The sequence below is a fragment of the Hydractinia symbiolongicarpus genome, chromosome 6, assembly GCF_029227915.1.
Source record: "Hydractinia symbiolongicarpus strain clone_291-10 chromosome 6, HSymV2.1, whole genome shotgun sequence".
NCBI lineage: Eukaryota > Metazoa > Cnidaria > Hydrozoa > Anthoathecata > Hydractiniidae > Hydractinia > Hydractinia symbiolongicarpus.
Window position 1 is genome coordinate 19,642,944 of NC_079880.1, and position 13,948 is coordinate 19,656,891.

The 13,948-nt window shown below is 32.7% G+C and overlaps 1 protein-coding gene across 1 annotated transcript; it reads right to left on the reverse strand.

The window, feature by feature from the left end:
* Positions 1–8: 8 nt before the first annotated feature.
* On the reverse strand, positions 9–7,544 carry LOC130647408 (sphingomyelin phosphodiesterase-like). The gene is made up of 12 exons (XM_057453258.1): positions 7,275–7,544; positions 6,199–6,667; positions 6,004–6,124; positions 5,694–5,800; positions 5,304–5,372; positions 4,913–5,013; positions 4,437–4,547; positions 3,926–4,094; positions 3,313–3,582; positions 3,022–3,105; positions 1,637–1,731; positions 9–1,313 (listed from the first exon to the last, which is right to left on the reverse strand). The coding sequence occupies exons 2-12, from the start codon at positions 6,661–6,663 to the stop codon at positions 1,139–1,141; spliced, it is 1,767 nt and encodes a 588-aa protein (XP_057309241.1). The 5' UTR covers positions 6,664–6,667; positions 7,275–7,544; the 3' UTR covers positions 9–1,138.
* Between the last annotated feature and the right edge of the window lie 6,404 nt (positions 7,545–13,948).

The following is a 13,948-nucleotide window of genomic DNA, read 5'->3' on the forward strand; positions in this document are numbered from 1 at the left end:
ACTTCCTGTTTATGCATGGTCAAACTTCCTGTTTATGATATGTTGCATTTTTATTAACATACAAATATTGTAGTTACGTTACGGTACCATATAAAACTTATACTATAAAAACAAAAAACAAAATAGATAAAATTTTAATCTTTACAATATCGTTTTTAAAATTCTAACACAATTATCATTATAAGGGTTAAACACGTGCATAACGAAAAAAAACTATCATTATTATATTCGAAATTTTGGGTGCGGTCTTCAAAAGGGTAAAACGTCACGTACATGAACGAACAAATTAAGAGGTCTGGGTAAAATTATTTGTAAACCAGTTAATTCAAAGCAAAAAAATTCCTTTTTTTATTAAAATTTAAAAAGAAAAATATTGTTTTTTTATTCCTTCGCTTTCTCTTTGTAAATTTTGAACAGTTTTTTTTAAATAAATTTGATGTAAAAAATATGTCCGTTAAACAAAATAAAAAAAAAGTCCAACATTCAAAACATCTAGCATAATTACAGTATATATTCTTACGATACGTAAAAAATCGTCAAGTCTGGGCACTAAGTTGCAACGTACTCATTATCAGTCACATACAAACAGAGTGTAGAGTAAGGCTCATGAAATGCTTCCCTTTAGTTTTCTAATCAAAACGATGGAGATGTTCGCTTAGGAAAACTCCTCTAGTCCGACGGTTTAGATTATAATGAATAAACCTCTTCTTATTAATTAGCACTCTGGGGTGTCTTGTACCAGTGCGAAATAATATTAAAAAAACGGGAATATATAATATCCACATATTCAATAATTATCAATTATTATATTATTAAAGTGAAAATTAAAAGAATTTAACTGAACGAAACAAAAAAGAATATTAGCAACAATAAAAAACCCATTGATGACATGAACCTTTCTGATTCAGCGAAGAAAGAGCACACTTAAGATCAGAGTGTAAAAACAAATTATACACTGTGAAAACCTTGAAGAGGAAAATATCATGCACGTTGTATTTTTCATACACAAAATTACCTGTAAATAGGGTTACATAAATCCTCCTTCACCTAACCAGTTTTTCAATCCAGGACACATTACAAAAAGGTTTATGTGTTAAGTAATATTTCTAAATTAATTATTCGCTTATAAATTGAAATCTTAGCATTTGCTGTACATTTCCGCGCGCCATATCCAGTACATGTGGCGCTCCTTCGGCGAGCTAAACTCACAAAAATTATGAAAGTCGCCGGCCAAAGCAGAGTTCATCGAGCACAAGTAGTTTTTTTTGCAGGCCCCGGTGCAAGTATCACGAACAAACTGTTTGGTAAACGCCCTGAAATAACAGAATATCAGTCAGCACATCTTTAACCGCTTTTGTTTTAAAAAAACAATAAATAAACAAACAAACAAACAAACAAACAAACAAACAAACAAACAAACAAACAAATAAATAAATAAATACGTTTGGCAAAAATGAAATTTGAAAAATGTCGGGATTGAATCAATTTTCACAATTAATATACTAACGTCATCACAGTTAACAGTTTTAAGTTGTTTGTCAGAATATAATATGGTTTATACAGTCAAAGTTTGAAAAGTATGCCGTGTCTCGCTGAACCAAACACATATACAGAAAAAAGCCATGGTCAAGCAAACCTGTAAAGTATTTGAAAGAGTTCATCGTCTTTCAACATCTTGTAAATGAGACCACTCCAATCAGCTGGTGTTAGTGATTTTAAACCATAAGCTGCCTAAAGACAACACACAAAAATTTTTTTACAGTACACATGCGCCATTATTTGAACATCTACTGTATCAAACAAATCCCATTGTCCCTTGCTTTGTGGGAATTTTGTGTTTAATTCAAACATTTGGTTTTTCGACCTATTTTTCGATCTTTACATATACTTTACGGAATACGAATAATACTCTGCGTTTAATTTCTACTTTTTGCGCGCGTTAATTTTAAATTGATGTATCGATCTACTGCGGTAGCTTTGTTACTAAAAAAAGTGCTAACTAACTTACTTTCCATTTTAAATCCAGACGTGTTTTGAAAGAAGTTTTAAATGTTCCTATCTTTTTCAATTTAGAGTCTCAAAACGTTCTCAAATTGTGCTCAATTCTCCACTTATTTTTTCATTATTGAAATTTAAAGAAACATTTTAATATTTTTTAGTATAAAGTTTTGGACCTCTGAAGTTCTTAAATAATTTTTTCTGTACGTGTATTTTGAGGATTCCCTGTGTAACTATGCGACTAGACATGTATTTTCACATAAAACCTGGTTTACATTTGTGTCACTAGTGTGAACCAGCCTTAACGCCCGTTGATTAATTGATTTGCTAGTGCGCATGTCAAAGCTTGCTTCTTTAAAAAGTGATACACGAAAGCAAATTTTTCTTTTCACACCGTCTTGACTGTAAAAAAAGGATTTAAGCCACGGTAATTATATTGATTTATTTTGTCTTCTAGACAAAAAGTAAAAAAAAAAAGAGAAACTCAGACGAAATACCTTAACCTCGTGTCCACACCACAAGTAAACTAGGGAACGTTTTATATAGTCCACACCACCACTTTGCTTAGATCAAGTAGTAGGTTAGCGAGGTCTCTCATTTCAAAAATGTTTCTTAATGCGTTCCTTAACAAATCGTTTTGATGATAAAAACGATGGAAACATGGATATAAATTCAATGATCGATCCATGCCTCATTCTGACATGTTTTACAAAAACTAAAATATTAGCAGTCCATAAATATGAAAGTATTGTTTTCATGGGTTTTATTTTTTTGAAACAACTTTTTTCTGGTTTTGGAAACTCCTAAGTCTTGGGTGGTTCAGTTAGACCCCAATTGTTTCTTGTAGAAGAACACCTGCGTGTTAGGGTGTTCCACCACCAGCTAGACGGAGGAAACAAAAATTTATCAACATTTCAGTCATGTGATTTTCTAGAGATTTTTAAAAAGCGTGCCACAGATAGGCCGACAACAATACAATGAATGTCTTGATGGCGGTGACATCATAAAAAAACAGACACACACCTTAGCACTATACTCAAGCTCCCACACAGGTACATCACGAATCTTCTTTAAGTCGAGTATATACGTGTGATGGTCTATGACAGTCTATGATAAAACAAATGGATACAAAAGTCTGCAACTAACATCATGCAATTTGAGAATTACCTCTACTGAGACTTTTTAAACAACAGGACTTAGATTTTTATTCGATATTTTAACTGGTGTAAATATCCAATCTCTTAACATTTCCATTAGCTTACACAACCACAGGGAACAACAAAACTAAAAAGAAAGAAATCATACTAGCCTTACCCAAGTACTATTGGCAGTCCCCCCATCAACATCGTAGAGGCGGTACCCAGGGTTGAGATAGTGATATGTGGTCACACTTGGACCAATATATGCAATGCTGGTCGGTGTTTTATATGTTTTGGCGTCGTAAAACACACGAAATTCATCATGGTGAGTATGACCAAAGAACTGCGCAGTAATTGTATCGAAGAAGCGGTTAACGATCTTGAAGTAGTTGAAACTAAACCACTTCAATGTAGCATCAGGTGGAATGTGACCAATGATGTGAACCTAGTTAAAAATGGAAACAAACATGTTAGAAAGTTGTGCAAAATATAAATTTAATATCAATCAAGAAATTATTGCATGTCCCACAAAAATATGAGAAAATAATTTTTTTTAAGTTACATTAACCATCAATGGTTGCGTATTTTCAATTAGGCCCAGAGTTAGAAAAAGCTGTTTTGTGGAATTACTTTTATATTCCAGGTTTCCCACAGTTGTCTGCCGACCTCTTTATCAAAACAAAGCAAGATGAGATGAAATTAGTTAAAAAGTAATTTGCTTTTTTCGAAATTTTCTAAACATTTATTTTGACATTACCAGGAATATTTCTTAATTAAACAAAAATTACCTTTTCGCCTGCCGCTTCTGCTTTCAACAACACAGATACAAGCCATTTCAACTGTCCAGCTGGATCTGTACTGTTGATCCACAACCACCAGTTACCAGTGTTTCCATAGTTCATGTTTAGCGACACAATTCGAAATCCTTTCTTTACCAATACAGTGTAATAACCGCCCCTAGAAAGAGTATTTTGTTCACAACGTGTCAATCGATTAATTCTTTACTACAAACTTTTTGCAGTTGCCTAACTTGCGAAGGGACATTTAAATTCTTTGGTGAATTAAATAACATTGCTTTGATGGTTTTCAAGAAAAGAAATAAATAAAATTTTAAAATTCTCCTCACATTCATAGAGCTAAACACTATAATACAGACTTTGCAAATAAACTAAAGTCATTTCCTATGCTTTTCTGATGTCGGATAAAAGTTAAGGTAGGGAATCTACACCTAGAAAAGCTGAGTAAAATAAAAACTTTATATCAGGTATGTGTCAACTAATTCCAACTTAAAGTGTTTACTTCTCAATAGTTTCTTTTGTGTCTGCTGGTAGCCATGTCAGCCAATCTTCGGCTAATACGTCAAGTAGCCATTGCCCAGAATCATGTCCAGTAATAAAGGGTGGTGGAAAGCTAAGCAACAAGAGATTTATCAAATCAGAGAAAACTTCACAAACCATATGAAAGTTTGTAAACAATAAGCAGCAGCTATTTTCTTGTACTTTATGTATGAAATATACACCCCTGTTAAAACTAAGGTTGTAAGTCACTTGGTCAATGGTTGGGAACCATAACAAACTTTCCCTTGTAACTTGTAAACTATTACCGTATTAGTAGTGATAATACGTACATTAAGAAATAAGTTGAACCACAGCGTCAACCTCATACTCAGTCCCATATTACTAACATTACCAAAATATTTTCAATTTTTAAATTGCAGCAATGTCAACGAAAGCTTCCATGAAAATTATGATTTTAAAAGTTATAGGAAAACCTACCTGTTAACAGGCACTCCTTCGTGGTTGCCCAGAGCAGGATAAACAACTTTGTCTGGGAAGTATTTTTTAAATAACTTTGTGGCTTGTTTAATGGCTGCAGCCTAAAATCAACATTTTTGCATCAGTAATTTTCTTAACTTAACAGCCATTTTCAGACTAGCTTGCATACAAATATAGCGATTGAGACTTTGCTCGAAATTTGGCCACCTTGAAAGAACGCCCTTCTACTAAGACCTCAAAATTAAACAAACACCCTAGCTTACATTACAACCATTTACAACAGGCTAGAAAAAATAACAATGAACAATTAAGTGAGACATTTATTTCAAGAGATCTGCAAAAGGTATTTTTGATACAATATAAATCAACAGAGTATCTGCAGTATACTTACCTGTTCTTCCCGTGTTTGATTCCAAACATTGTGAGCAGGAACATCGCCAGTCCAAATAATGTAATCAACCTACACCATGCAATGAAACAATTTAAAGACATTGTCTTGAATTATCATTATCTAGAGTTTAGTTTTCTATTACAGATATATAACGTCAATACAAAACTGGAGCACACATTACCACAACGTGTTTGAGGTGCAACATTGAACATGTTAATTAAATTTCTACTACATTTAAAGAAGCCTTTTTTAAACTTATTACGCTAAAAATTTTTAGACTAGCTTAACTTTTTGTTTAACAATCACTACTAGATTGATAAAAATACAATCAATTTTTTTATAATGGCAAAACAATTTTAAAGGTGTTGCACTTAAAAAAATCTTTCTTACATCACTATGATTTTTTACAAGCAGCTCAAACAAATTGTTCACCATGTTGATGTTGGAATCACAGTAACCAGGGTATCCCCATTTGGGGGCTGATGTTTCATTTTTACCTAAAATTCAACTAAGGTACTTAAAAAAGTGATTGTGACGACATCAGGACTTATAACTTGGTACAGGGTAACTGAATGTGAAAACAAGAAATTTTAAAATGCTGATGGATCTGTTCATATACGTTTACGAGAATAGTGCTTACTTTTTCCTATCACTAAATTTTAATCAGTCAGTGTTATTTTTGGGATGCGTAAATTCTTACCAGCTTCTCCGTCTTCTTTACGACAACAGAGTGGCTCCTTACAAACAGCTTTGCTGCCTTCCATGTAATCATTATCCAAATGGATATCTGATAGTTGCAAAAACTTCATTGGAGCTGTGTTCTAAAAACAGTGTGTTATAAATCCATAAATATAAGAAAAAGAACGTCAACTATTAACAAAGTCGAAATAGATACCTCAATCATTCCTGTCCAAGGATTATGAATAGGAACTGATGATCGCTCGGGTATTGTGATATTCCACGATGAAAAAAAATCATGATAATGCATGCAACTGTCACCTAAAATCCACCCACATATTTTATCTGGCTCTACAAAAGCATCGATGAATATACTCCATACTTCATGTGCAAATTCTTTCACCCCAGACACACAAACTCTATCTGATGCTATTTTAGCTTTTTTGCATATATAAGTGGCAAGTTTTATGAGTTCTTTCTCTCCAATTCCAACAGAGCCCACTCCGTGAAAGAATTTTACTAAATCTTTACAAACTGTACATTTTGTTGAAGATTTAATGTCAAGTGAGTGAATAATATTTTGCAGACTTCGCCGTTTTACTTCGTGTCTGCTACCAGATGGTAATGCTTGTATATAACATGACAAACAAACAATGAGAAAGCCACAAAGAATTATTTTCATTGTTCTGAAATATAAAACACACAGGGGTTTAAAGAAAACTTGTTTCACACAGACATATGATTAGGAGAGTTAAAAAGATAATAGATACAACTATTTAAATGTAAATCTAAAATTTTTTCCTGTGTCCAATTTTTGTTGAAACTTTCTATGGTTTCAAGGGAAGGGAGGGGAGTCTTAAAAATCAGCCCTCCAGGTCACTACTATTTATGGCTAACAAGTCAGAAATTATTTCCCCAGGGGATTTTTGGTGCGAGGAAAAAAACATCTTAGATACATTTCTTATGACTGCCAAAATTAAACAAAAAGAAAAGATAATAATAATCTCTGTTTAAACTAAGAGATTTTCGATTATCCAGAGAGTCATAAGGAATTCGATTAAATTTGATTAAAATAAAAATCTTTTAATTAATTAAATATATATAATAGTATAATGATAAGAATGATGACAAAAACAAAGAGATTAGAAGTATTAAGGACATCAGCTGAACAAAAATTCAATGACCTCCTAGGATGGTATTTTTCAAATACCAGGACTTTCCTGGAGCTTTCTCACATAGCAGTGGTCTTATAAAATCCAGTTAATATATTTTAATTTCAAATGTTTAATTTACCTTTTTTAATAGTTCTTTCACCTCTCACCTTACCTTGTATGTTGCTACAAAACTTTCAGTAATTTCTTGCAACTTCAACAAGGACAGAGTGGGACTGACACATGATTTTCAAAGGCCTTAAAAAACTTAATATTATTGACTATTAATACAAGTGATTGTTTATATAAAAAAAGAAAGCTTTTAAATAAAAGAAATTCGATAACCTTAAAATTTCCTCTAGTGGATTTAACATGAAAGTCACATGTTATATAATAGTTATGTACATAAAGTTTCATTGTTTAATACAAAAACATAAGTTGATTTCACAAGGGACCTCACGCAAAGTTCAACAATGATATTAATACTGAAAGCAACATATTTTATATACAATAAGTAAGTGAGTAAAAAGTTAAGGTGGTTCTAAATCATATTGAAATAAAACAATGATTTTTACAAAACAATTAGTTAAAAGAAATGTCTGTCATAAGAAGAGTCTGAACCACTTCTGGGTATTGTTAACTAAGTTGTTTATCTAATCACTGTGCTTATGGATCAGAGTATATGAGAACTCAGTACGTTATTACGAATATCTTTCCCTTATACCATTTAGTGCTTTGGTCATTATATATCCAAAAATTTCCAATGCTAATGCCAATGCAAACCTGTTATCCTTTATTTTAACATTATTATAAAAATTAATGTTTTTTCAAGCATCAAAACAGTTTAAAAGATGAGTATTTATAGCAACAACATTTTAAAACTAGTCTTCGCCTGTCCTTTAAATACCACATTTCTTGTATCTCGCTACTTTCATCTTGCACAGAGACAGAGAAAGACAGACAAGGGCTATTACTAAAGAGACCAAAAGACCTAATAATGATGACTTATTGTAAATTTTTTATCTAAATGTCAATTTAAAAGATATAATAACTGCTAAACTAACAACACGAGTAAACATTGCTCTTGCATTGTTCTCACTAAATTTAAACACAATTTGTATGGTGTTCTCACGTACCTCTTTACAGAGCCTTAATCAATATTTTTTTGAATTACAACATGCATTAAAATCACTGTCAAGGGCGCAAAACTCACAGTTTTAGTCTGTATATTTGACCTTTGTTTTGTATTTCAGAGTACAACTTTAAAGCCAATCAGTATCTGTTTAATAACACCCACACATTGAGTCAACAAATGTGTAGCTTGTGTATTTCACTTTTAGTTTGTGATTATTTTGATGACATGTTTATTGTGTGGAACTATGTAAAATGTAATTATCTGTTTGTGGTGAAATGAAAGAATATTGAAAGTGAACCTTTGTGGGTAAAAAGGAAAGAAAAATAATTAAGATTTGTCATTATATGAAAAATTAAAACATGAAGGTCAAAGTGAACCTTGAATATAGTGGAAATAGAGGTCATGCAAGTTTTCAAATAACAGATTATATAAAAACTTATTATTAAACTATTAATAAAACTATTATTTTCAAATAACAGATTATTTGAAAACTTAGTGCTACATTCTTAATTCCACCATAGAAGAAATTTTATAGACACTGCAAAGCAGACATCCAAATGATATCAATCTATAAGAAATTAAAAAAATCGGCACCAATATTCTGTTATTTTTGCCTTGTCGAATCGAACGTGACTTTTTCTGCTAGATTTAACTGAATTTATGTGAACTTAAAACATTCTCGTTCCCAGAGCTCTTTGAGATGTTTTATCTTAAAGGCTCGGATTTCTTGAGCATCGCCTCTCTAGGGTGAAGTAGGTGGTCTGCAAAAAAACCTTATTATAACAAAACCATAATATTGGAATTGAATTTATTGTCCCAATCATTTTAATTAACGCAAGTGTGATTTGCCCTTTGCCCTTTGAATTATAAAAACCATTATGTGCAAAAAAAATTTAGCTTTGGTCCCAGGACACCAGGCGATTCTAAACTGTGTTAAAATATCGATAGACAGAATGCTTATTGGACATTGTCCTCATTATAAAACATTCTGCTCCACAATGTAATTGTCTGAAAAAGCAGAAATTGAGTTAGAAGAAATATAGTACTTACTTATGTTACTTATGTTAACTTTTGAAGTTGTAGCTTCACCCCTATCGTGGACGACCGACGTCAGCCACTTCTTCGAACCCTACTTTTTGGACCTAACCAAACAACTAAGTCCCAAGACCTAAGTCTGCTGTCTATTTTCACAATTTTAGAGTATGAGTATGTTATGTACATAGACATTATTCACCCAATTGCTTGATTTCCTGGGATTGCATATAGTTTTATTGCCATCAATTATTCAGTTATCAATTGACGGGATGTGCTTATGTACATCCCGTTGATTGATAACTACATTCTAAGCTGTTCTTTTTTTCATGCTACTAATCAATTTAAAAAGCAGTGAAGAAAATTGAGTTAAAAAATGTTTTCTTTAAAAAATAAGGAAAACACTAGTTCCTTTAAATATTTTTAATAATAGAAACACGTTTGAAGAGTACCGAGAATGATTGGTTGTTTTAATAGCTTTTCACTCATTCTGTTGAGTAAGTCTGGGGGTTGGTTTCTTGTTGTTATGTCACGGAAATATATTGCATTTGCCAGTGAGTTTAAAACAAGCTGTAATGGTGGTAGTTGATGCTCACTTTTAAGTATATTATGTTATTTTTATATTTGAATATCTACAAAAATATTAAGAAGTATTAGACAAAATAAAATTTATTTATTTCATCTTTTTATATATGAACTTATTCACATTTATTTGTTTTTGCATGGAAGAATCCCTTTAAATTCAAAAGAAACCTTATACTATTATGAAACTTGACAGCCTGGAGAACAAAGCCTTTGTGTGATGAAATGGACTGCTTCACCTGGCGCCCTTATCTTTTTCAGAGCCGAAAGAGCTTATCGCTAAAATTGTAAAGAAAGGAATACATCTATAGGTGTAAAGAAAATTGTGAAAAGCATATGGTAGGGAGTTGTGTTGTTGACTATAGGCTTATAAGCGGTTTTCCAGCAAAATGCAATTGTTTAGACTGTTTGTGAAATAGGTAAGTGTTAAAATGAGATTTATTTATTTATTTTCCACCAGGTAGTATAAATTCAAAAAAAAGAAAAAAAATATTCATGCAAGCTTTTTCAAAATTACCTAATGGAGGGATAACCACCACAAAGCAAAAGCTTAAAAAGTGTGATGGCTACCTGGAAAAACATCACATGGGACAAAACCACAAAACAACACAGGGTCAAGACAAACAGTTAGGGGATATGGATAAATTTTATTTAGAGGGACTGTCAAACACTGTTAGCATCAAACCACAAAGCAACAATGGAGAGAAAAGAAAGGTGCAATTTGAAAATGTAATTAGCTTTCATACGAGTATATGAAATGTTTATGAAGGATTGTTTTCATTTCAATGGTATTTTTATTAGAAAGGGTAAAGAATTTTGAAGATTGCTTCAAGAATTAATTGCAAGAAATTCAATGGATTTTTTACCAAAGGCAGTGGAGTGGACATGAGGTAGATTTAAAAAGCCCTTTTCACCAGCATAAGTGTGGTGAGAATGAAAAAAAAAAATGTTTAAGGTATTGAGAATGCTGTCAGGAAGAGTTTTATAAAAAATATTTAGAAGAAAAATGATATTATATAATGAGATCATATCAGAGAATTTAAGTAGGCTAAGTTTCTAGTAAAGAGGATTGAGAGTCATTGAAGGTACTAAAAGAAATAATATGGACTGCATGATTTTGAAGAACTTTTATCCGATGGGTGAGAAAACTTTTTTGACCCCACACTAAAAAGCAATATTGAATTTGAGAATTGAAAAGAACATAATAAATTTGAAGAGGGAGACATTTGGGAACAAAATGGCAAATTTTTGCAAGAGCTCCATTAGCTTTTTTGAGGCTAGAGCTGGTGTTATTTATTTGGCTTTTCCAGGTGAGATTAGAGTCTAGAGTTATCCCAAGGTATTTAACGGAGTCACTAGGAATGATCTTTGCTCCATTAATTAGAAATTTAAAGTTATATAATATTTGCTTTAAGGGAGCTTTAAAAACAACAAGATCTAGATTTATTTAGGGATATTATTTTATTAACATTGAGCCATTTATTAAGTTGTTTTGGTGACTTGCTGATATTTAGCAAGTTGGTGTCATCACCAAAAAGGTGTACCAAGGAAAACTTGATGGATGGTGTAAAGATCATTATTGTGAAGTAGAAACAAAGGTGGACCTAGGACATATCCTGGAATACACCATGGTGGATAGTCTTATGAGAGAACAGAGAGTTGTTGATTATACAAATTGTTCCCTATTTGTTAAAAATGAACAAAGTAATGATAAAGGAATACCACACCATAGTGATATAGTTTGATGGGAATTAAAAAAGTGCATAGTAAAGGTTTAGCAAGGTTTTATATGGTAATGTCTCACTTTAGCAGCTAAGATCTTAGATTCTCTGTTCAATTTGTTCAAGACTATTTTGAAATAAAATTATGTGTTGCAAGATAGATCCACCACATACATGACACCTATGTCAAGCTAGGTGCCACAGAGCATCTGGGTTAAACAGATTTCATACACAAAAAATAGTAAATCTTACATATACCCTGCTGTTTCTTTTACAGGTCTTTGAATCCACTACACTGTAGTGGTGTGGATAGCTAACGTTGTTCACACAGGTTCCTAGCTAGCTTATCATGCTTTAGTTATACTCCCTTTTTTTAGCTCATGTCATGCCTCAGTTTACCTAGCTAGCTATCTCAAAGACTGAGATAATAACTGAGTAGGTCTTACAATTTTTTTCTGTCAGTGGGGATAGACACTTTTTAACAACCCACCCAAATCGTACGATTTGCCTCTGGTATCATACCATCCAACAAACATTTCGCCACTTTTTTCAGTGTGGGTCACTTTCAAAACACATGACTCACTTCGGGGGATGTCGGATCGTTTCCTAGGCCGTCCGGCTTCTCACCATGGCTACGAACAAACGTATTTGCTGTGTTGTGCGATGGAAAATACAGAGCCCTGGAGCCGAGATAGCAAATTTATTTACTAGGTGTGGGTTGGAGAAATTTTATGCTGTCTCTTCTTTAACAATTTTACATACGAGTTGTTTGTAATTACAGTGAATAAGATGCCATCTCCACGTTTTCTTTTTTCCTTTCTAACGTGCGCATGGAGGCTAGGAAAAACTTCTTTTGCGCTATTCGATCACATCAAAAAGCGAAATAAAAGTCCTGGTGAAGAGATTGGTGTAAATAAAACGCGAGAAAGAGATATCTGAACAAATTCTGTATACGAGGAATCGTGCCATGTAAACGATCCTTTAAATCCGCGCTTTTCGTAACAAAACCAACGATTGTTGTTTTTTCTGCACCAAGAATGATTAGTGATTGACTTTCTTTTTTAACTCTAGTAGTATAACCTATGATAAACTAATCTATCAGTTACACGCAAAAAGCCATAGCACCAGAAATGCGAATTCGTTGCTACGGCTTCTTGCAATTCGCACGAACGATAGTAATGCTAGTTTTAAAGAAAAATTGTCTAGGCAGTAATTTATTAATCAGTAATTTACTTAAAGTAATTTATTTTTTCCAAACTTTTTTGCGGTCTGTGTTTTTGTTTTCTCCTTCTTTTTTTGCGACATGTTCTACTCACTGTTAATCCTGTCTAGGCTTTCCTTTATTTTCAGTGGCTCTTTTTGACTTTTAATATACATACACATATATTAGTTTTTTTGTTTTTACAATTTATAACTGTTTTCATCAGACAAGGATGTCGTTTGCTTTCACCTTTTCAACGGAGTCTATTGCGGTTTTAGTTTTTTTCACGTAACGACTTCTATGACGTGCATACTTTCTCTGTTCCATACATTCAGTTAGTTTTTAGCGTGACATTTTTTAAAGTGTTGATATTTATACAAAATGATATATATTTTGTAGTTTTTAGTTTTTCCAAACAGGATCCTATTTAATAGCAATAAAGAATACCTTTTTATATGTCATTCTGTAAAAGCATTATTTTAAATAAAAAAAAATTATAAATAAAACTATATACGATACCTTCAAAAAAGTAAAGGTAATTTAACATGCAAGACCTTCTTTGAGTCCTCCAAAAAAAGATTGCGAGATTATATACGGTCCATTGTAATATTAGCCTGTAGAAAGATATTGTGTGGATGCGCTGGAAATCACCGTTACAACCTCCAACTCAGAAGGATAGCAACCACGTCTCCGGGACTCTTTATTAGTTTTTTATATTTGGATGACAATATAAAAAAGTAAAAAAAAAAAAGATTCCCGTGGACGAGGTTGAGGAGAAGAATCATTTTCGTCCCCAGATCTCTCTGAGATAAAGCCTACGTTCATCTCAAAGAGCTCTGGGGTTAAGAATGGAGGAGGATTATCCTGACAAACAATTTTAAAGCTTCTTTGTGTAGAATAAGAGAAGGGGACTTCACCTGACATAAAAGTTTGACTACATTTGCTTGACTTTAGTCAATATTGATGCAAAACCAACCTCGTTCCCAGGGCCTTTTGCCTTGTTGATGAAGTTGATAGCGGCGAAAAGGTTGTTGGCCACTCCGTAATAACGGCTCAGGGGCTACAAAACTCTGTGGACGAGGTTGGAGCAAAACAATTTGGGAAAGAGGGTTAGGGAAAATATTGTGAACATTAAAAAGAAAAAT